This window comes from Pygoscelis adeliae, unplaced genomic scaffold (genome assembly GCF_000699105.1).
Source record: "Pygoscelis adeliae isolate BGI_AS28 unplaced genomic scaffold, ASM69910v1 Scaffold13, whole genome shotgun sequence".
NCBI classification, from domain to species: domain Eukaryota; kingdom Metazoa; phylum Chordata; class Aves; order Sphenisciformes; family Spheniscidae; genus Pygoscelis; species Pygoscelis adeliae.
This window is the reverse complement of record NW_008824499.1, coordinates 4581684-4606271: the sequence shown is the minus strand read 5'-3', so window position 1 is coordinate 4606271 and position 24588 is coordinate 4581684. Positions and strand designations below refer to the sequence as shown.

Here is a 24588-nt window from a genome sequence, read left to right as displayed (position 1 = left end):
AAAAGTTCAGATTAATCTAAATACTGTGATATAATTAAACATCTAAAAATACTGAAAAAGGGAACAAAAATCAGTTTGGGGATTATTCAAAGTATTTCATGTAGAGAACAACAGTAACAAGTTACCTTACTTCTCTTACCAGGGTTAGTCACTATAATTTTAAACCAATAACTATGTAAATTTCCATCTACAGAAAACATTAAATATCAAACAAGCTGACATGTTTCAAACCATTATCAACAGTGTTTAGCATATAAATTAACACAGACACGAAGTGTCTACAAACATTTATTTTTAAACTGTTGGGAACACAGTAAATTATTAAATATTTTTTCTCTTTACCCACAAGAAAAATGCAAGAATATAGAGCATAAGGAGCAAATGTGCTGGGAAAAAGGGCTTTGTCTTGCAGAAAGGTTTCTTTCCAAAAAAAAAAAAAAACAACAAAAGCCCCAACGAAATAAGAAATATGGCAAGGCAAGACTAGACATTCATCATTTATGTCTGTTGATACTTTAATGATACCAATGATCTAATGATCAAGCTTTTGAAAGATATAACAAGATAAAACTAAGTTATTCTTTGGAGAAAAATATATAAGGCTTCTTTCACAAGCTTCAAAATTAGCCACTCCAGCTTTCCGCACTTCTGCTTTAGATGCTTAAAAGCAGGCAGCATTATTTTCCCCCTTCCCAAATCAAAACTTTCCAAATGAGGCACGACAAAACAAGCTGAAGTCCTGAGTTAACTTACACAGCAAGCTACAGGCATGCAGGGGAATCTGTTGTGCCAGTGCAGTTCTCAACAATGCTGTTATCGGAGGAAGCGCCAACATCCAACATTCTCTCCACCAGTACCTCCAAAACTCATTTACAGTACGGACTGATCCATGCTACGTTCTCTCCACCAGTACCTCCAAAACTCATTTACAGTACGGACTGATCCATGCTTTAACAAGACATATTAGAAAGTAATTAAATTTATTTTCTGGTTGATTTTTGGACTCAAGTAAAAGAAGTCCCTAGGCTATAACCAGCAGGAGATTCTTCACTTAGAATTAAATTACTGGTTACTTTTCTGCACTCCTTGTTGGGGTTAAAAGAAAAAAAGTGCCTGGAGTTCCACAAGGCCTTTCTCCTGCCATAAAACAATCAAAGCTCCATGGCCATTTTCCCACTCAAACAATAAAAGCAATAAACACTATTCAGACATTCCCAAAACTCATGGATTAACAAAAGAGGATGAAGGGCGTGGGGGGTAAAATGAGGTCGAACAACAACAAACCCTGGGGAACGCACAGGACTGGGGAGATTCCATAAACCCAATTTCAGCCACGTGACCCATGCACAGGGTGAAATTGCTCTCAAGCCAACAAAACTAGAGGGGAGTTTACACATAGGAAGAAAGCCTACCACAACACTCCATTTTCATCACCTCTTTGAGAAAGGCAGCACAAGACAGACTCAGCTCAGGTGCTGTTCTGACTCTAACCAGGTAGACATGGGAGGTGGAAGAAAAGGCATGGGGAGAGAGGAAAAGGTCTCCAGTTGCCTACACTGACAGACATCAGCTGTTACAAGAGGGCTGTACTAACCACATTGCCAATGACTGCTTTCCTCCAAAACTGAGTTATTCTGGCTGCTAGAGGGGGAGCAAATCTGGAAAGGTATGCTTCTAAACAGAGCAGCAGCATTTCTGATGAGATTGCTCCACACTGGGACGCGAGTGCAGCATCTTTCCCATCTCTCTCTGCTTCCAGGGCAGACCATTGAGATCCAGATGCTGGTTTTGGAGCTTCCACTGTGAAACACAGTGAAATCAAAGTGTATACCCACTGGCTGCCTCCAATGGCAGTTGAATGGGACCCAATTCCACAGTTAAGCTGGTATTTTTTCCCCAGTTATCGGCAAAAATAGCTGCAACAATCAAAGGCTCTATGCCTTCCAGGCTTAAAAAAAGAAAAAGGAAAAAAGCAATAGAAAGGCCCAATGAAATTCCTGTTGAAGTCAGCTGGAAGATTAGTTTTAAGGTGCCTGCTTAAATAAATAAATCCAGTGTAATTGGACAATCTAGGAATTACTACTATAGATTAAATAAGCCACTTTTGGTTGGCCTGCTCTAAACCAACCAATTTAAAAATCAATCAGATATACGAATGGCATAAAAGCCTGGGTATAAACTGCCATGTCAAGTGCATTGTCTGCCTTCAAGTAAATTATATTAATGAACTAAAATTGTTTGGTTGTTTTTCACACCGTGAGACAATGTTTACACTTGGCAAAACCCTCTGGCCTAGATTTTCAAACAGGACTACTGGTTTCAGGCACCTCACACTTGAGCTGTCACACCACCCATCAGAGCGCTGTGGACCAGAACACTTCTTAAGATAAATAAAACCAATCAATCAGGGTATCTCACTGAAAAACCCAAATTTCACCACTTTTTTTTTTAATTACCATATCCAGAAAGAGCTGAGCCCCTCTCCCAGGAAATGTTCATAACACACGTAAATCATTAAAATGAGAATCCAAATATTACGTTCCAGTATGAACCCCACTGCTTCATATTAAAAAAAAAAACCCACACTGATGACACAAAGAGTAGGAAACAAGACAAGAAATCAGTGGCAAGGCTGCAGCACAGTTCTGTCAATGGTAGAAAGTTGATATATACAAAAATCTTTCCTATAGATTGGAAGATGCCTTTTATTTTATCAATGATGTCCGAGGATGGAGCAAAACACAACATGATGCATTCGCAGAGAAATACTTAGCATTAATTTAGAAGCCCTGGTTTGCAAACTGGTTTTGGCAGAATATCCAGAGAGTAAGAACATAACAGGAGCAAGAGATGCTTCCATAATGAAAACTCACTTGATGAGGACAGACCTCTACAAACTCACCTCAGTCTACACTTTACCTGAAGCTGCTGATAACGTGCACCATTGTGACTCAAGCTACCAAACAGTTTGTCCACCCAAGGCACAGCCCAAAATAGCAGCAGTAAGGAATATAAGAAAAGGTTTGTGCATAATAATATGAAAGACTGTTTAGTTATCATTTCAGTTAGGCAGCAGTCCAGAGAGGCAACCTTTCTGAAGATCGCTTGCACTTTTTGTGTTTTATCAATATCTGCAAAGGCCTTTCACACCAGCTAACTGGAGATCAGCATTTCCTTTGTTTTGACAGGAAGCAACAAGTTTGTCAGAGTGATTTATCATTTAAAAGGTACCTGACACTATAGAATTCAAAGGTTTTGAACCATTAGTCCACTCTGGGGGCTTTCTACAGCTCCAATTCACAAAACACAGTGCTGAAGGCAAATCACAGAGCCCTCTATAATGCATGCTACAAAGCAGATCATCTGGCCCAGAATATTTTTCTCTACAATTGCTATTTTCTTGCCTGGTCCTATACAATAGGTAGTGAGAAAACAGACTAAAACATGTCAACAGAGGTCTTCCAAAGGAAATGTATATAGAACAGACCCTCGGGAATACTTTCCTCACCTGGAGACAAAACTGCCACAGATGTAAGTCATTCAAGTCCAGATAATGTTTTATCTGGAAGACATTTTGCGAAGCAATTCCCTCATATAATTAGGGCAGCTTGGTGCAGGAAGCACTGAGGCGAAGTCAGACAAACAAGTTTGCAATCACTGCCTAACTTGTATCCATCACTTGTGTTCAGAATAGAATGGCTTGCTAAACCAGAGTGCCTGGTCCCTGTTTAACTGGTTCATCACTTGCCTCTGGGTGTCCCATTAGCTCTCACATCTGCAGCAGCACAAACACTGTGTTTTTATTATTTCTGCTAATCTTATTTTCCACATATTACATACAACAGTAAGTGCTCATTACTGCAGCATATAGGTAGGTTAAACCACACCTGCTTCACAGGAATGGAAAAAAAAAATTACTAGCACAACAAAGCACTTAACAAAAGAGTTCAGTACCTGCTTCACCTAATTTTACTCAAGGACACACTACTATAGCCGCATCTGTAGACTCTTCCTCTACTGGTTACTGCAATCACTACACTTCTTCAATTATCATTGCAGACTGTCTTTCCAACAGTATGATGATGAGATCTACCTTCTGTACCCACTCCTCTAGGTAATACAGTTCAAGGTCTCTCTCAAGATACTTCAAATGCTTCACGGCAATGGCTCAAGCTACCCAAGAGATTACCTCTCACTGCTGTGACTGCAATCTCCCTGGGAACCAAAAGAGAAAAAAAAAAAAATCTTAAAAGTGTATAAAGCAGAAACTTCACGTAAACTGACCCCAGAAAGTAAAATGACCAAAGACCTCATAGCTTCCAAACTAATGTAGAAACATACTCCTTTGACTCTAGCTCTCCTGCAATTACTTTTTCATCCACAAGACACACCTACTCACCCACACAAACCCCATAAATTTAATCAAGGAAGGAAGAACGAGCATAAGATGTTTATTTCTATTTTTAAATACTTGGGAGGTGCCCCAATGCTCCCTGCCTAGATAGACAACTAAGTAGGTGCTCCAGAACAGCAAGATCCAGTGCACGATCTGGCACAAGCAGGCACATCCAAACAGCAAAACATCAGAGCAGCTCAAAAGACTTAAGAAAGCTATTAAGAAAGGCTTTTGAAATAATTGTTTCCTCTAAGCCAGGACAGACAGTAAACTTGAGGTGTTGTTACAGAAAAGAAAAAGTACATACATATATATATATATGTACTCAAGCACACCAAAATGCTCTAAGCAGCACTATGGTTTACAGAGAATAAGACAGTCTCCTTCTTGTTCCCACAGTTTGTTTCTGCCTCAAGCAAAGTTGGTTGCCACTCTGGTTGCTCTCTCCCTCACCCAAATGGTTTGCATAGCAGATTTGCTGAAACATCAAGTTTTAACCAGGCCCTAATCCTGCTGACTTTTCTTGCAAAACTGCTGGAAAGGAATTCCTCCTGGCAGCTGCAGTGCCTTTGCTCATTAGTTTACCAAGCAGCAGCAGAATGAAATAGACAGGCACATCATTTCTGTGCTGCTGCAGAGAACAGCGATAAGGACCAAGCAGGCAAAGGGAAGGCTCTCAGTTTCTCAAATGTGTATTAGAAGGGGAGGACAGAAAAGGCAGAGGTCTTAAAAGGAAGACAGGAGCATGGCTTGCGAGAACCCAGGCAAGTTATTGCCACATTTGTTGCTGTTGCTGGGAACACAAGCAAGGAGGAAACTCTCCTTTTCCTTCAGCCTTTATTAGTAAGATTTGGGGGTGGGGATGTCATTGTTTTAGGGGGTTTTTAACTCCTGCTTTAAAGCATTGTGTTTAACTAGGCATGGCACAGAGTTATTTGCACCAATTCCAATGTCTCCTGGATACTAGAAGAATGAGTAGGATAACATTGCAAAATAGCTGTCCACTTGCTCATGACATTCTTTGTCCAGGCAGCACCCTCGCGTACAGGTCAGATCATGCAGCCCACTCAGCAGATACAGAAAAGCAAACATTTTTACTTCTTGCTATACAATTTCATTGAAGTAACCTTATTACAGATACTGTTTATTAAGCATGCTTAATGTAAACAAAGTACATCTCTTGGAGGATCTGCACAGAGCCTTGCACCATTTATGGTGACTGGTAAGCCCTGTGTTGTTCAATATTATTTCCTCCTCCTCCCTCATCCCAGGCCAGCTACCATTTTAATAAATACTTAGGAAGTAGACAAGAAAAGCAAGAAAGCTTCACAGCTTAAAGTTTTCAGGTACTACAGGCATGATGCTGAATCTACCTAACCAGAAAACATATGGACGCTGTATCCCGAGCCCTAACAGCACACAGATCCAAGTATGATTAAAACACTGCCATGCTACAGCAATGCCAGTTCACAGAGCAAAATGTTCCTTTTAGACCAGGCAGCCCAGTTCTCAAGTCACAAGAAGCTAGAGGCTGGGACCTGCAATCACCACAGATTTCAGTGGCCTACCACTTTCACCACGCACTGCCATACTGAAAAATTTCCACTGCATTCCCCACTCCAAAAATGCCCTCTCACTCTCTCTTACCTGTATTTCACTTTTCTCCTAAAAAGATCATCTGCAACATGCAGACAATTCTAACCATACCAAGAAGCTTCCTAAGGATAGAAAAGAATAAAATCTTTGCCCAGGAAGAATATTATTTTTTCCATCTGTAAGATATATTCCAATTACTTACATTCTCCTGTAAACAACTTGATCCTAAACCAGCCCTTGAATTTAACAAACTCTCTACAGCTGGTTTGCTGGAAGGGGTATTTGTTTTCCTGCCACCACTCTCCATTTTCCGGAGCAAGGTATTACTGATTGTTTTAATTTCTCTTCTACAGAAGAGAAAAGGATGCACACAGATAAACAACTGCAGCGAGTAGAAAAGGAAGAACGCTTCATCTCTGAATTAAGGATTTGCATACTGGGTTTTATCTCTAACACCCATGCAGTATTTTATCCCAGACTTTCAGATCACAAAAGACAGAGCAGACAGTGACTCACTGCAATTTCGGTTCTGCATGCAGTGTTTCACATGGACCAGTCAATTCTGATTCTGCCAAACAGCCTTCATCAAGCACTTAAAACGTAAAGCATCTTCTCTGAGAGAGAGTTCCTATTCATGTGCTGCCTTCATGAGGAAAGCTCCAGAGATGGAAGGGAATTTAGTCAATGTTCCCCCTTTGTGTTGTAATGATTTAAGATTCAATTAATACTACACAGGGAGGCACTAATTCTGAAACACCTGCCTTAGTGATAACCGGATTAAGACCTCCAAACTTGCTCCACTCCAAACAGCAACAGCCTGCCAAATGACAGCAGTTGTCAATATCAACCAACTGGAGGCTGGGTTTTCCGTTAAATCCTAGACTACTCTTTAAAGAGGATTCCCCACAAAACAGGAGGGGGAAAAAAAATCTTAAAAAAAAAAAAAAAATCACTTGACAGCTCTGAATTTGTTTAGCCAGAAGTCACAGCTCCTCCTCTGCACACTTTGAAGGCTGAAGACTGGCAATGCTCCTATCAGATCCTTTCAAATCCCTTAAAGGGAAGAGATAAAACCAAATAAAGGGTAACGCCGCCACCCACAGAGACAGCTACTCTCTCACTAATCAATATACTGTGCACACTAGAGAGAATGGCTTGAAGACAGATTTCGGGGCGAAAGGCTGGGAAGGGTCGGGGAAGAAGAGCTGAGCAGCTGGTTTCTTTGTGAGAAGAGCCAACAGGTTTGGTTTGGGGGTTTTCTCACACACACACCCCTTTACAAAATAGGGGGTTCTTTGGATTAGTTTGGGTAGCATGAAGCTTCCCAGATGAACACGAAGTGCCTCAAAATTAAGACTGTTCTTGCCTGAAATCTAGAGAGAAATCTTTAGACCCGTGTGCCAGCCCAGTAATTAACAAAGCAAAGACTTTCCTACCTTTTTAATGCCACAAAACTATTTCAACTACAGAACAAGGAGCTGATTTTTTTTTTTTACCTTTACACCTCTTCCTCACACTCACATATCGCGACCTATTCAAACCACACTTAAAAGCTCGGTCCGAGTGCTCAGTGATACATAACTTCCATTTTAGTGAAACAATCCATCTGCTCCATGTGACTCAGAGCCTGCTTTAAGAATGCAATACTGTTTAGGCCAACGGTTGCACCGCACAAAGTGTTTTGTTCACATGCATTCCTTTGGGATGACAGAGCCTATCCACGGCCGTAACGGTTGGGGCCTGTGGTTTTTTTCCCTCATCCGCTGAATGCTGCAGTGACTAAGCTGACAAAAATTCCTAGCCAATTATAAACCCACTTAAAGAGACAGGCAATCCCCCTGCAACCTTCTCTTGCCATCCTATACGGGAAGTTTCTATACATAGAAAAACATCTCCTCCTCCCAAGGCCTGCACTGATATAGACGACTTTCTCTGCGCGCGCAACACTTCAAACATGCTTCCTAAATGGCATCATTTCCCAAAACTATAACCTTTAATCATCCATATATATCCCTCACACATCAACCGGAAAAAAAACAAAATAGGAGAAACAGACCCCTCAATTGAGTTATGCTAGTAAAAAGTTAGAGAAGCCATTAATGGAGGGATGATTAGTATGCTGGGAAGAGATGAGTCTCAACAGCTATAGAGCACTGTTTATTAAGAAGGGAACAGTTAAGCGCCTATAAACCCAATATGTTGCAACAAAGAAAAAACACATCAGGAAGGTCACACTGGTGTACAAACTACAAGTTGGATCCACCTAAGAGCATAAGCTGTACTTTAACTAGCAACAACGAGAACTTTGAGTTGCCTCTCGAATCCCTCTGAACATGCAGATCAGCAACCACATTCCAAAAAACACCAGCCCTTCCAAGAGGGATCCTCAAGTCATGTGCTGAATTCATTCTCACCATTGTCAAGGGCTACACAAATGCATTTAATAATTAGCCAGGGCACACAGAACTATGCTTTGGGCAGGTAACTACAAGCTCACTTTGCCCAGCAAGAAACAGTAAGCAAAAAAACCACTGAGAGAATAGTGTATGGTTTCTAGCTTTAAAAACCCCGGTTAAGGGCACCTCAGACCCTTACCATTTTATGGTGGGCAAACTACTTGCTAAATCATTTTTAGCACTCGGCTGATAGCACATGCACATTCCATTCCAAACGCTGAAAACTTTGCCGGGCAAGGGGACAGTCGACAACTGAACCAGGCTGAGTTCACCTCAGAAGAAAAAGGCAATTCAACAATCTGTATTAACATACTATTATCCGAGCATCTTTTTATTACAAGTTAATTCTCAGAGCCATAAACAGACTTGAGAAGGAAATCACACTATTAGTGGGAAGGAAAGCTAAACAAAGGCTGTTTCATCACTGCTTAATACTGAAAAACTTGTTTGCCACATGAAAACAATTTATGAAAATGCTTAAGGACAATTCATTCCTACATTCATGTGTGTTTGGGGAAGGAAAAAAGGAAAATGGCGCCTACTATTCAAAATTTTTTAGAGGGCATGATTCCTATCCAGGGTTGAACCTAAGTTTTACTTTTACTTCTTATGAAAAGTAGGCTGGCAAGTTCAGTGAGTTTGCTCACATGCCCACCTCCAAATCTCCTTCAGCCCATTTCAGCCAAACTCAATTGCAGATCACTCATCACGAAAGATGTATTTCTACACATTCCATGAAAATGGACAGCTGGGTGGAAAACAGATCTGTTTAGGGCCCCCACCAAGATAAAGAGACTGCGGCTCAAGTTCACCCCTCGTTAGACATCTATACAAGCATTAACTGTCAAAACAGAAATCCCCAGGAAAGCTAGCATCCCACTACAAGCCGGACTCCTTGCATGGGTAAGAGCCACAGACAGAGAACTGCAGAAAATGCTAAGCCAGGCTGAGTTTGCCTTGTCCCCGTGACATTTGCAAGAATACAGCAAAAATACAGCTTCTTCTGGTTTTACACTTGACATTTCCCTGACATTTTCCCTATAACACTGCTAGCTATTCCCAGCTCCCAGTCGTTCTGCAAATTCATCATAAAATTAAAGTCTTACATTACATGTAATGAACTATCCAATACAACTGTCTGTTCTATTAACAAACATTTGTCTAATATGTATCAATGGGGCCGGGAAGTCCATGTTAAGCAAGTTAATCAAAGATTTATGTTACTGAGGTTTTAAAGTTTTTTTGGTTTTTTTTAAGTTTGAAATAAATAAGCAACATTTAGAAATCCTCACTGAATGTGACCGTAGGCATCATCTTCCTATCCCCCGCTGCTCCACAGCCTCAGGCCCCTTGGGCTACGAAGTCCATTCCATTCTCCCATGAGCCTCCATGTAACGAGAGGTTAGACCAGAACTTCTTTTCAAGCATTACACATTAAAAGATTGTACTCTGTATGCGTGACAATCTAGTGATGCTTTTGTATCTTCTTGTAAGAAGGACTGGCATTGTTTTTCTTCCCCACCCTTCACCACAGCACATCAGAGAAACTGAACTGAGGAATTAACATACATGCAACCCATAAACCCAGAGAATGACTATTTCCTACAAGTCATCTCCAATTATATTTTTTTAGTTGTTTTTATGACAGTGAAGCAGTTGCCGGGCATGAGACATTTCAAGTAAATCCATATTGTAGTAGCAACAAAGATTACTCAGGATTTCAAAGTTTTATGAGGCGAAAATCTGAAGCCGTGAAAGACCGGCACAGTGTGGATCCAGAAGGGCTTTCTGTCCAGCCAGGAAACAGCATGCTCTTGTTTCATTGCAAGTATAAGATGCATTTACATAAAGCACAAAAAACTCTGCCTCCGCTTCCTCACTTGAACAAGTTTGTTGTGGGGTTAACTTTAGAACTGCTAATCCTCATTTTTCTTAAATCAGAATGGTCTCCATGCAAAATAGAGTTTATATTACTCAGAATAAACGGGCACATACATTTAACCACCCTGACTATCACTTACATGGTATTGTACTTCCACAGAAATCATGGCAACATTTACTGTACCGTTCCACAACACATGGATTACCCCTCCCCATTATCAGAAACAATACCAAAAGAAATAAATTTCTCCAACAGCATGGATGGTCACTAGAATATGGCTACACATCACCTGGTGAACATAAACACACCTCTGGACTAACAAAGATAAAGTAAGTCAAAGCAAGTGTAAAATACGATGTTTTGTAAGAGAAAAGTGTGTTTTTCAAAAACCCTAAGAACACTTCTAACTTTTTTTTTCTTTATTCCAAAAAGTGGGGTAATGTCTAAATTTTTTTTAAAGGATTTTTAAAAGTTTTTTTTTTAACCCGTGGCAAAGTGCCATTGATGGACCTAGTTAATTGCATAGTGTCTTTTAGTACTGGAGAACAAAACTCCCAAAATCTGAAGTCCTCTCAAAAACACTACACATCTTTGTGCCAAAAGAATCTAGGAAGCCAAGATGAGTATTCAACATCAGCACTTAGTTTTTGGTGACTAGTGCAGGCTGCAAGACTGAAGATATTCTTCCCAGGTTATGGCATTTTGCAACAGAACAAAGAAAAATGGCAAGTATACATTTGTTTAATTTTAGCCCTTTTCTCAGAATATAAACCACTGCTACAGTAATTAACTGCAGATTGGCCTAAACTGCTCTGTGGCCATTCCAGCTTACTAATTGAATATGCTCTCACAGCCATAATAAAAATTCTGGGAAACCTCTGGCTGAAGAGCAGGCTTCTCAGGAGGGGACCGAAAGTCAGGAAAAAACTTCATTCAGAATGAAAACACAAACAAAATTTTTTTAACGTGCTCCAGATTTTTCTAATTCAGTGACACCAACTGCACCTTTTACAATTTTTATTTTTGTCTGCCCTTCTGTTTATTCCTTTCAGAAGATGTTTATTTGCTGGAGAGTTTGCATACCAACCAAATCGACAAACAACCTGTCCATTTCGAAATATGTTCAGGTTTATATGATACTTTTTTTTAACCCAACAAAGGTAAGATTAGCCTTACACAGATTAGCTTCACTTAACATTATACATCAACTCGCTTGCTAGAAGAGTAAAACTTCTAAAGCATGTTGTCCTCTGCTGATATACAAAATTTCTACTATATTGCTATATAATATATATTAATATATACTAAATATATTAAACTATTGTTTAAGAAAAACCACAAAAAAACTTAAATGAAGCAGCAAACAGAAGAAAGCATGCAGGTATAATTTAAAGCAAAGTAAGTACAATTTGATTCGGCCCCTCTAGCTCCCAACTTCTTCCTCTCTCTCTTCACGTCTACATAGTTCACGTATGTTCAGTATTTCTAAAGGACAAGGGAATATAGTGAATACTCCTCAGAGAGGGGAAAACAAGAAGGAGAAAAGGAGGGGGGAAAAAAATTCCAGCACATGGTTTTCACCACTACTCTGCTGAATCAACAGGGAGCAGATTCCCAGATGGCGTACACTGGTAAGTACTGCACAAGTCAATGAAGCTATGTCAAACGATACCACTCAACTGCATTATCTTTCGAGCTCCATGTAAACAAACAGGAGCAGATTCTGAATATTTGTGAGAATACATCATGTTACTGTCTCCATATGTTTAAACATTTTAGTAGAAGGTACATATGGACTTCCCACTCACTGTCATTCTCTCCCTCCTGTTCCTCATTCCCCACATACACTGTATCTTTTCAGGCCACTGTCAAACCAATTCAAAAAGAAGTAAGGATACATTTTCATTAAAAACATTTTGTGCTTAGCTGCCATCTGCTTCTTTATCAGCCTCCAAATCCTCACAAGCCTCTTCCGTGGTCTTCAGTTTCACACATTCGGAAGCTGAAAGTTTTCTTCTGTTATATTGTGAAGTGCAGTCTATGTGAGCTATTGTTTTTCATGTCAAATTTCCCTCTTTTGAAAGAAGTGCTTAATGCTTACAGCCCTAATCCATGATCTCTCTACAACGCCAATTTAAACCTACTTTTTTTTTAATGCCAGTGGCAAATCTAATCTTAAAGGTCCCTCATGCACTTCAGATGCTCACCTTCATTGTTTTTATGGGAAGCATAACTATTTCATCCCCTCTGTGCAGCACTATAATTTGCCCTCTCACAAAGGGAGGACCCAGACTTCCAGACCGTGCTCTTGTCCTCTCACACAGAAGCTGCAGTTGAAGCCATTACCCCTTCATAGCACGTATTAACAGTCTGTCCTCCCCATAACCAGACCCCTAGTCTTTCTTTTATCTGAGTAGGAAAGGAAGGGTTTCAGCTAATACTTGATAGACAGCATCTCCAACTTAACTGGGGGGTGCATGGAGAATGGACGAATCATTAAGATGAAGTTAAAAAGAAAGAAAAAACCACCCATACACCATAGATGTTATATATGGATCACTGCTAGTTTTGCTATTACTCTCCCACATAAACAGTTTGCCTAGTTCATTTCTTACGGCCCCAGCAAACACAAAAGTGTCTTAGGAAGCGTTAGCTGGACTTCTTCAAAAAACACCACAAAGGTTATGGTAGACAAGGGATCCTAAACTTCCAGGCAGGCTTTCAAGGTTGTAATTTACATTTGGTTTCTACAGGCTTACAAAGGCCTAGTGACTAAGGCAGCAGACCTCAAAACTTAGTCATCAGCAAAAGGAATATAGAAAACAACAGAAGTTTTCTTTACAGTAGACCAATGGAAGGCAAAGCAAGCGTGTCAGAGACTAGTCTTTCAAGGGGTACAGCAGGAACAGTTTTTCTGGTTCTCACATCAATCGCTGAGCAAGATGCAGGCCGCTTCCATGAACATTTCTAGCAGTCACAACTGCCAGAGAAAAAAAAAAAACAAACAAAAGGCCATAATCTTATTTGTATGTCTGGACACTCAGTTTTTATCTTTTCCATCTCTACCTGTGCCCCAAAGCACAACCACTGATGCAAACAGCTTGTTTTGCATCAAAAGTACAAAAGTACTCTCCTTTTATCTCGAGGGACTCTTCTATGTGGACCTGCAACCTAAGTGAAGTACGGCTGGCATTTGATATACCGAAAGAAAAGTAGGTGCAAGTCAGAGAGATGATAGCATGCCAAACCCAACACAGCATGTCGCAGCTCCAAAGCGAGCAAACTAGTAAGGCTGCTGCCTTGAGGCACTCAAAGGTAAAGGAATGCACGCTACACAGAAACCAGGGCAACCAAACTGGCAGAGAAGCTGCTGACGCTTTACACTGAACCTTAAAAAAAAAAAATAAATGAAAATTAAAAGTTACAGCTTCTTTGTAGCTTGTTCTACCATAGAAATGTCAATGGATTATTCGAAGTCAAACACAGCATATCCTTCCCTCTGTCCTCCCTCCACCCTCAACATTGTTCCCGCACAAGTTATATTGAAGGAAGCACAGGGTTCTTCCTTTGTTTGTGAGCAAGAAAAAGAAGGAAAAAAACAACTTCCACTCAACAGCAAAACTAAACAGAAGCCAGGCTACTTAAAGTACTAAGTGTTCCCACATAACATTTACCCACCAACTTCAGATCTTGCAGCGTAAAACCTAAACAAGGACAAAAGAGATTTAATATACACTCCTCCACAGATCCAGAGCAAAGAAAAATAAAACGGCATAAAGGAACCCTGAGTCATAGACAGCATTTTCAGTTTAACATAACTGTGACGCATAAGGAGAATGTCAAGGTTAAGTTAGATACTACACTAGAAAAATATTCCCTGGAAAACAACATAGGTCTCATATCTCTACTGGTAGGAAAATGCAGATTGAAACACTCAGTAACTTAGAAGTCCTTGCTTCTATTCTTTTTCATGTCTTGTGTAATTTTATATTGCAAGAGTCCTCTCCAGATCAGGAGTTCATTGTCAAAGCACCCAAGCAATCTAGCAAGAGAGACAAAAAGCTTCCTTTTGAACAACTGCACATTTATACCTCCCTTGTTTTTCTTCAGAACATGAATACTTTTGGGTTGGTTTTGGTTGGTTTTTTTTTTTTTTTAGATGAATGGCTGGCAAATTTACAGTCTTCTTCCATGAAGTCAGTGGATTATCATGACAACAGATTAAATAGGTCCAACTTTCTCACTCTTTTTATTGATTAGAACTTGATCATTTCTTTAAATGCTCTGCATCCTAAGATACTCTAAACCTACATTGTTTTTCCACAGTGTGATGCTGTTAACAAGCCTTTCAAGGCTCTTTTCCAATACTTGCTTTCTTCTTCACCATCTCCCACAAAAGGAAGATGAAAGCGTATAGGAAAAGAAAAACATTATCTACACCCTTGCCTTAAAAGTGCTGCCATCACAGTATAACTGTGACCTCGCTTTATTTAAACAGATCTCTTCTCATGCACATTTGGGATCCAAATTATTTTAACATTCCCCTAGAAGTCAACAAGTTTTTATTGCACATTAGTTTGTCTACTCCAAATAGCCAGAACACACAACAGAAAGCAAGTAAATTGTTATATCTCATTAAGTACACTCTCATTACATCCATTCAAACTACTAAAGGCAATGAGGTTGCACAGGAATCACTTCGGTCACCCTCTGCAGACAACAGAGTTACACTTTTAATGTAGACATAAATTTGGCCTGCAGAAGCCTAATGACTCATAGCAACATATGGTAAGAAAGCAACGCAGCTCACTTCCTCACCTTGGACAAATCACAAAGCCTCCCAGGAAGAGGCTGAGGGGTTTTCTTTTTCTTTGTTTAAAAACAAACTTTATTTTCTTTAAGAATTATTGAAAAAAAGCATAGCCCTACAAATGACTTTTCAGAAACATTTTTGGCATGTGTTGACTGAAACTGCCCTACAAGGTACTTAAATTTCAGTTCTAACTGAATATGGGGACTTCACAAGCAACTAATGAAGCACTTTAGAAAAACAGCGTCCCCAAATGAAGGTAACCTGAACATAGCCCTTTTCCTGTTTTCTCTCACACTGTGGTGTTTCCTATCATTATAGCAGCTTTGGTCAAGACTGCAAGCGGAATTTAGGAACTGTTCCTCCCAGCAACGACTGCCTGTAATTAAGCCCTACTGATACTACAGGGCTCAGCTTTCGTAAAGTTACAGGATGAACTCAAAAAGCCTGCCATGTAATCATGTTATTTGAGTAAACTATGTATTTGTTTACTCTATTTTTAAGAAGTGAGAAGAGATCAGGTTTTGTTTTTGCTAATACTTGCTATCAGAAAGACATAAACCCCGTCATGCCAGTAAGAACAAAACAGGCAAGGATAATTTCACCCGAGAGTCAAGATATCCATTAACTCTGTGACACTACAGACTGTACTGTAAAAAATGATTTCAGTAAAAAAGTTCTTACGTACAGAATTTACCATTACAGGAATTTCTGAAGGTGCACGCCAAGGGAGGCAAAGAACAAAGTCAAAGTAAGTCCAGTTAACAGCTTCAGTACAGCAATGACTCTGGCACACACGTAACGTCACTTCGGCAAGGAGAAGGAGATAGCATTCAATAACCACCTCCTGCCAAAGTCCTCAAGGGAGGTAAAACTGGTTCCAGCTTTGCTATAATGGCTTTAATTCTATACTTACTGCATCTTTTCCATGGGGAAGTAACCCAGAAAGTTTGTGGGTTTTTGTTTTGTTATTGGTGGTTTTGTTTTTAAATCAAGTGAGATGATCCTTTACTGGATGAGGAGGAATCTATTTGTGTGGTAACTGGATAATTCGTTATGTGGACCACACACAATTAGAATAAAAATTTAAAGTTGCTAAAAAGCTTAAAATAAAGCCACAAAAACCTTTTGTCCTGGTTTCGGCTGGGATAGAGTTAATTTCCTTCCTAGTAGCTAGTACAGTGCTGTGTTTTGGATTTAGGATGAGAACAATGTTGATAACACACTGATGTTTTAGTTGTTGCTGAGCAGTGCTTACACTAGTCAAGGACTTTTCAGCTTCCCGTGCTCTACCGACTGAGAAGGCTGGAGGTGCACAAGAAGCTGGGAGGGGGCACAGCCAGGACAGCTGGCCAAAGGAATATTCCACACCATGTGACGTCATGCTCAGTACATAAACTGGGGAAAGCTGGCCAGGGGGGCCGCTGCTTGGGGACTGGCTGGGCATCGGTCAGCAGGCGGTGAGCAATTGCATTGTGCATCACTTGCTTTGTATATTCTTTTATTATTGTTGTTGTTGTTATTATTACTATTTTGTTTTATTTCAATTATTAAACTGTTCTTATCTCAACCCACAAGTTTTCTCACTTTTACTCCTCCAATTCTCTCCCCCATCCCACTGGGGCGGGGAGAGTGAGCAAGCAGCTTTGTGGTGCTCAGTTGCCAGCTGAGGTTAAACCACAACACCTTTACTTCAGAAAGAGGTAATAAAAACACACAATCTAATCAAATCTTACTTTTCTGGCAGTGGTTGGTGGTCCAGCAGCGGTAGTTGTATTCATTGTTAATAGATGTCTTCTCGCACAACGGCTTCTCTTCCATTGTTCCTGGACACAAGTCCCCACATTCCTTTGGAGGTTTATTCCCAACGATGTAGTTATTGGACACTGCATCTAGGATGAGAGACCAGTCCACCGTGGAGAGGTAACACAGGTCAGAGTTCTTTTCAATCCGTATGGCCCCACGCGTTATGTTCCTCAAGTTGTGAAGCCCAATCTCTTTAAGATTTGTCATTTCAAAGATAACCAAGGCATAGTTGTAGAAGAGGTTCCTCCCACGAATGACTGTGAGGTTAGGGAAGAGATCACTGAGGCTTTCCAAGCCTGCCACACGGAACAGCAGCAAATAGTCAGTTATGACAGTGAGCTTCGGGAAGCGGAAGTTGCGGTAATCCTCTGCTTTAGAGATGAGCAGAATTTGAAGGAAACCCTCAATTACCGTACAGTTCTCCAGGCGTTTCAGCTCATGGATATCATTACGAATGTCAACATTTGGCCCGCAAACTGAAAATGTAAAAGGAGAAAGGAAAGTTAGTAAATAAGGCATTTTTAAGCCTTTTGAAATTGGAATGCAAGTAGGATATTCTGACGGCCATAAAATTTTTAACTTCTTAATTAGGTTGCAATGTTAAAATAGGAAATGAGTACTTGATTTATGCCTACATTGAATATTCATCTCACTTAACCTATCACTATAAACACTATCAGGACCAGCACAGAGATGCAAGTTATCTATATTCTTCAGCAGACAAAGAAACGTTGGTTTATTATTGCTGTTGAAAAGAGCTGCATTAGATTGAGGAACATAAAGATAAACCAAATGCATTTGCACACCCTGCTTCAAATTACTTCATGACATGTGTGACCAGATCAGGCGCTCAGCCACGTGACTCCAAACAAGTTAGGTAATATAGAGAGTGATCCACTGGTCATCACATTACTAATTTACCCCCCACTGCCCTTAAGATACATGCACATAAAGGGGAACACTTTCCAGAGGATTACAACTTATTTCTCAAATCACTCTTTCTTCCCAGGGTCACAAGCCAAACTAGCCCTAATTCTTGAATGCTAGTCTTGCAATAGATCAACACCAGCACAAAATCCATGGAAAGGTGCTCAGCACTTCCTGCACTGTGACTGGGAAGAAAAGAAAGTGCTTGGACTTGTAGCTAATGCACTGAATTCCTGTTTGCATGTTTCAGTGAACCAAGTTTCACTGATTTTGGCACCAAGATGAAAAAGTTTCTTGAGTTCTAAGAAACACAGGATAAATTTATTTACAAGAACACACAGCATCACAGTGAGGAATTTCCCTTGAAAACAGCAGACTGAACTCAATGCACTCTCAGGAAAACAATGACCAAAAGGATTATTCCCTAATAAAACTATATATTAGGTCTTTCCATATTAGACACGTACCACAATAAAAATTTTAAAGGACTGGAAGTGTACTAATAATGTAATAATTAGACACATAAAATGCACTTTGATGTAAAACAAAGAACTAGTCTAGAGAGCTGTTGTTCTTGGAAACCCTCAGAGTTGGTCTTCTGTCGAAAATATGGAAAAAAGATTCCCCGGAATAGATAGTAAGTTGCTTGTAAGCAAAGTAAAATGCCAATTTATTTAAGCAACCCAAAACTTAAATAAACCCCAAGCAATTCAATTTTGTGGAAAGGTTCTCTTTTTATGCATGCTAGGCTTAATTATTTTAACAACATCTTTTCCTCAGACAAGGAAAAGGTCTAAACAAACACTGGAGCCAAAAAACTTGAATTGTAACCCAGACAAATTGTCCAGAGATTCAGAAATTGCGCTGACAATAGAAAGCAGTCCTTCCATCCCACAACACTTATCTAGGGCTAATAACTTAAGCTAACAAAGGATCCAGAACATGAGCATGCTAAAACCACAGCAACTCTAATATCCGACAAGGACTTAAAGACTTTTAAGTCTTTAAAAGACTAAAGGACTTTCTTGTTAGAGGGACAACATAAAAAAACAACAGGGCGAGATCTTTGTTAAGAAACAGATGTTTTCTACACAAACTATTACCTAATCTTCCTTCTGTAAAGATCCAAGCTGAAAGCAGAGGCTATTAAAATGTGACTTGCTGCACTAGAAGCTGCTATGTGCAAGAAAGTTCATTCCCTAAACTTTAAAAAAAACCCAAACCACCAAAACTAATGTACCAACAGTAACACTTGGTCATCATGACCAGTGAGACAGGAAATCCACATTTTAGTATATACTGACTACAGAACAATTGCATACTACTGCCTGGAATACATGTCAAGGCTTTAACTTCAGGAAAACATTAAAAAAGGTGAATGGGTTGACATTATCCAGCTTTAGAAGCCAGATGGGAGAGGGGGAATGTTAAAGAACTCCAAGATAGTAGATCTGATAAGAGATGTACTGGTCACATGCAGCAGAAGTGTGGGCTTCTCTCCCGAATCAGTAGGCAAGACAAACTCAACACAAATTAAATTCCTTTAATAAGCTGTTACCCAAATCTTGCTTTCAACTTCTGAAACTTTCTTCTAAAGCAACCATCCCTCCACCCCCCCTCAAGGGACAGTGCCCTCTGCCCAAAGCACAGCCCGACAATAACATGAGTATATTTACACTTTGACATTGGGCTTCTCTTTTTTTAAAAAAGGCAAGTTAGAACACCCAATGTTTTTCCAATTAAACTGTTTTGGTTTCTGTCTCTACCTGCTGGCAGGACAAGGTGAACAGTATGGTTCCTGTTATGGCAAAGCAAAAGTAGCAAAATTTATTTTACTGCCATAAAATTTTAGAAAGCCTAACTGCTCCAAGCTCTTTATTTTGTTAAAGAAATAAAATTTGCACTTGCGCTGACATTTTGTAGGCAAGGTTCCAGAGTGATGGGTTTAAAAACAGCTGAGTTACAATACCCTAAAGAACAATTTGTAAGAGAAATGGCAGCAACCATTAACTAAAGCATTATATAGCTGTTCATGCGTCTTTTCTGAGGCTGGGCTTTAGAAGTCATATTGCTTTTAGCTTTATGTTTGTTTCAGCTTGAAAGTTACTTAATTTTAGATGTTTAATGCTTTTATAAATCAATGAGATTTCTAGAACTTTATGGCGAAAGTATGTACTCACTTGCCTAAATTATGAAACATCATCCCCTTAATACAGAAAAGGATAAAGCCAGTGGGCTCTAATGTTAGAAACTGATTACAGATGAGCATGCTGTTGACGTTTTTGATTTAAGAACTTATTAGTTCATCTACTGAATTACGTTTTGCAGAACTTCATGCATATAATGAGAACTGCAGAGACCCGAACATGAAATAGGACAAGCATCTTGGTCCATACTGACATTTGGAAAAAACAGTTCCAATTAAAGCTGATGTTTTGGTTTTGTTTGTTGGTGGTTTTTTTTTTTTTTAAAGAACTTTCTTTGAAGTTCACATTGTTCATGAAAGTTAATTATACCACAATGCATCATCTTTTTCTCATGTTTTTCTCGCTGCCCTGAAAAGGATTATATGAAAAACAAATTAATCAGAGCTCAAAGTCAACTACAATTTTCATTTGGCTGTGCTGTGTTTTCTTTGGATCCCATTCTAGAGAAAGCGTATATGGACTTACAATATAAACTGGTCTGTCAGACAGAATGAAGTGCACATAAAATGCTCTTTAGAGCATTTATATTCCATTTTACAGTTTTTTATATTCCAGCTTATAGAGCTTAATATAACTAGTATAACTTACCTTTGTTTCATGTTCAATTCAGAATTGGAAATTAACTACTATGTATTTATTTTGCTCACTAACAAAAAATAAAAATGCAACATCTGTTTATTACCCTGCCCCAATAGTTTTGGGTAGATTACAAACACCCAGGATAATTATCAATAGTCAGATTCATGCTGTTTTCATTCAGCTGCTTACAGATTTCCAAGCCTTTCCTTAAACTGCCTATCACTTCTCAGAGTTATTCTAAACTAAGCACCTAATTCTGAGTGAGAAATTAGTTCTTTAAAGAAGTACACATTTATTTAAAAGATAACTCCCCAATACAGTAAAATACCAAAGAAAAGCAGTGCATTCTTTACCCAGATGAACACAAATGCCTCCCTGGAAGTAGCGCTTTAGTGCAGAAGTACTGAGCTTCACCTACTATCCAACAAGCAGCCCACTTCTGCTCTTTTTTTCTGGGAGCATCCCAGGGGCAAGCTGCAGGGCATGTAAATTTCCAAAGGTAATAGAAAAACCCACTCCACACTACAGTCTTTTTGAGGACCTGCAGCCCATTCCTAGTCAGAGAACAGATCCAAGCCTGATCATATAACTGAGATGGGGTCAATGAACTACCAGGAAAAATGATTGCACATAACAGGTTCACACAATCAGAGTAATTAATGCGACCTGCAGCCTATTCCTTGATCTGGCAGAATCTCCTGGCAAGTCTCCTTTCTAAGTGCTGCTCCAGGCTGGGGCACCAAGGAGCAGAACAAAGGCTGTGAACAAACACGCACGCTGCACAGCACACGGGTAGTGAGTTGACACTACTGAGTACACACAGATTGGGCAGAATAAAGCAAAGCTCTTGTGTGACACAAAGAGCTCAGAGTACAATGATCCAATAGTTTCTTCTCCACCTTAACTATGATTCGCTAATGCTCATTTTGATCATAAAAACCATTCTGACATGGAGAAGAACCTTGCCACCTTAAGAAACACCTGCCACTTAATCATCACCTATCATCAAATAATCATTTACTCCATGCAGCCGGTCTTTATTCTTTTTATATACCCACTAGTTATTTCAGGTCACTAGCTACTCCTAAAAGGACTTGCCTGTTGCCCTTCAGTGTTTCAAAGGAACCATTTTTTTGCAAAATGGCATGCTACAAAAGACAAATCAGCAGAAAGCCTGCTGTTCAACATTCAGCCTATAATACAACTTCTGCTTGCTACAGCATGTCACAGCTGTACATATATTCATAGCAGTTAATTCATTATCAATACTAAGGTGTTAGAGGGCAGCATTGACAGTTCACACATTCACTGTTTTTAATAAGAGAAGATTTCATTTCCTACAAGAAACCATTTCATCATGGCGTAGTTCTTGCTTCCAAATTTTGCATTCCTCCCAGTTACTCCATTTAGAAGTTCTAAAGAAACACAACTGTTTTTCTTGAAAAAAAATACACACCTTCACATTTTAAGCCTTGCCTTTGGCACTTGAATTTTCTGGGTAACGTTAAAAGGTTGTACTACACGGAATGGTCTCGGTATCCTCTCAAATAGCCAGAAGTTAGATGGAGCAACCATCACTATCTGGCACTCTCAACACCAAAAAGTCTTAGACAAAGGCAGCTCTGAGTCATCAAGTCAATCCAGCACAACCCTTTCGCAAGTCTAAGGCCTTTTCAACCTAAATCTGCTCCAGCTGGGTCAGGCTTTCCCTAGCAACAGAGACTTGTTCAGCCTGTGCAGTCATTTACATTTCTGAAATGAGAATCAGGATAGACTGCTTGCCATTAACATCTAACTAGCAATCTTGACATCAACTGCCATTCACCTTTCTCCTCTTTTGTATATTCATGGCATGTTACCAAAGCAAGTTACGATTCCCCTTTGTTTCCCCTCTTCTGACTTCCCTTCTGTGAAAATTGTTTCCTTTACCTCAGAGTAGAGATGCAAACCTCAATCTTATATGAGGAGCCTGGAGACCTTCAGCTTTTCCATTAAAAAAAAAAAGTATCCCCTTACACTGGTTGCTGAAAGAAAGTGCTGAAGGTACAGAAATTGTTCTAATTCCGTACCATCTTCCTGCCCAGGGGTTAAAACACCCATTCTGAGGACAAAGTCTGTGATCCACAATGTTCAAAAGGGTTCTTTTAAGGGAGGGCATGAGATTGCTCAACTTCTCAGCTACCCTGAAATTCTGTACAGTGGTAACAAGTACAGTATGTTACCATCAGCGCTGGAGGATTTCCTACACAAAGAAGGAACTACAAGGCTTAATACAAAAAACAATTGTGACTAGTTCTACTTTTAGAGAGTAGCTTGCTCACACCACCACAAGAAAAATCTCACTTTGCCAGTAATGGCTTTTTCTAAGCACACTCCACTTCAATGAAAGGTCTGCTTTCCCAGACATCTACTGCTACTCCCTGGTCAGCTAAGAGCTGGTGTTACTGAACACAGTAACATTGCTCTCTCCCAAACTCCTCTAATGAAAGAGACTTGACCACGTCGTCCTTCAGTAACATCAGCTCAGAGCTGTGGGTCTTTCTGGGAGATCAGCACATCTTCTGAACAGTGTTGTTATTTATTTCCAACAGAGCCACTTCCTTTTCATCATGTGTTTTTTAATCTATGGCAGGTCCTTATAAAAAGAGGGTCCAAAGCAGCTACTGAATATGGCTGCAATCCAGCAGCCCTCATCCCAGATCCACGGCATGCACCATCCTTTTTAAGGCAAGCATCTCCAGAGTTACCATCCCTCTCATAACAAAGAACACATTTATTGCATTGGGTGGATTTAGATCTGCATAATGGACCTGCATATTGACATGTTTACTATATACTGGATCAACTCAATAAAGGGGTTGTCTGGCACATTGGAAAAAACCCAATGGCTCAAAAAAGTTCCTTGCAGACACTTGAAGGTTAAAGAACAACTCTGGCTGATGACAGCATCCTTATCTCCATGTTATCTGAAAAAATTGGTTTGAATCAGGTTAGGAAAAAGGAACTAAACATACAGTAAAGCCCGTCAGCAGATTTAAAAGGAGCCTCTTTTCTACACGACCACAACTGCTCAGAAGAGAAGGACACATCAGTGGAAACAGAGAGGGAATAGTCTGAAAATGTTACACCCATACAGATTATAAACAGGGAAAAGTAAAAACTTGACCTTAACCTCTCTCTTCATTCTTACTGCTAAGTATTATGCTTGTTTTAAGAAAACCATCGGGACTGTCATACAGCCCTGAAGAAGAAAAGTAAGTGTTCTTATTCAGTCATCGCTGAACAGGGAGGTACTGCAGTCCATGACCCGGTCTCAAGCCTAGTTTGTTCCTGTAGTTTCACTCCCAAGACTTGGAAGGCAAAGGTAGAAAGACTGAGAAGGAACTGATTAGCAACCACAATTTCCCTTCAAGCCCATGAAAAGTTTCAGCATAGTTGCACCACCTGCAGACGCAGGGGGGGAAAAAAGAATTACTACAGAAGTCTAAGGATTCTTTAATTGCATGCTATGCAAAAAAATTAAATGTGGAGTTCACAGAAATCAGTGGTTGGAGAGATTGCTTATGACACTTTACATTAACACAGGATTCCACCACCCACTGAGCTCTTGGTTTTGCCTTCGTAGTGACACTATGAATGAAATATATATTTTAGTGTCTTTAATGTACTTACACAACCTCCCACAAAATTTCTGTACTCTCTAAGCTCACCTATCCTGCATGTGTCACATCAATCACTAGATCTCTTCCCAGGGAAGCCAGCTTCTGTATTACCTCTTGGGATGTCAGAACCAGTAACAAGGAGGGAACTAAATCTACACCACATGATTCAAGCTGTCTCCCTCACCACTGAACTATTCCTCTTCATCGAATATGCTACATAAACCACTTTAAGTTTACCAAGATTTTATGGAGTTACATCTCGGGGGG

The 24588-nt window shown here is 39.8% G+C and overlaps 1 protein-coding gene across 1 annotated transcript in view; it reads right to left on the bottom strand.

Moving 5' to 3' along the window:
- IGF1R (insulin-like growth factor 1 receptor) overlaps positions 1-24588 on the bottom strand; it is a 245803-nt gene that overhangs the window by 143796 nt on the left and 77419 nt on the right. Inside the window, exon 2 of the mRNA XM_009321543.1 lies at positions 16877-17422. Coding sequence (XP_009319818.1) covers positions 16877-17422 — 546 coding nt within the window. The remainder of the gene's footprint in view (positions 1-16876; positions 17423-24588) is intronic.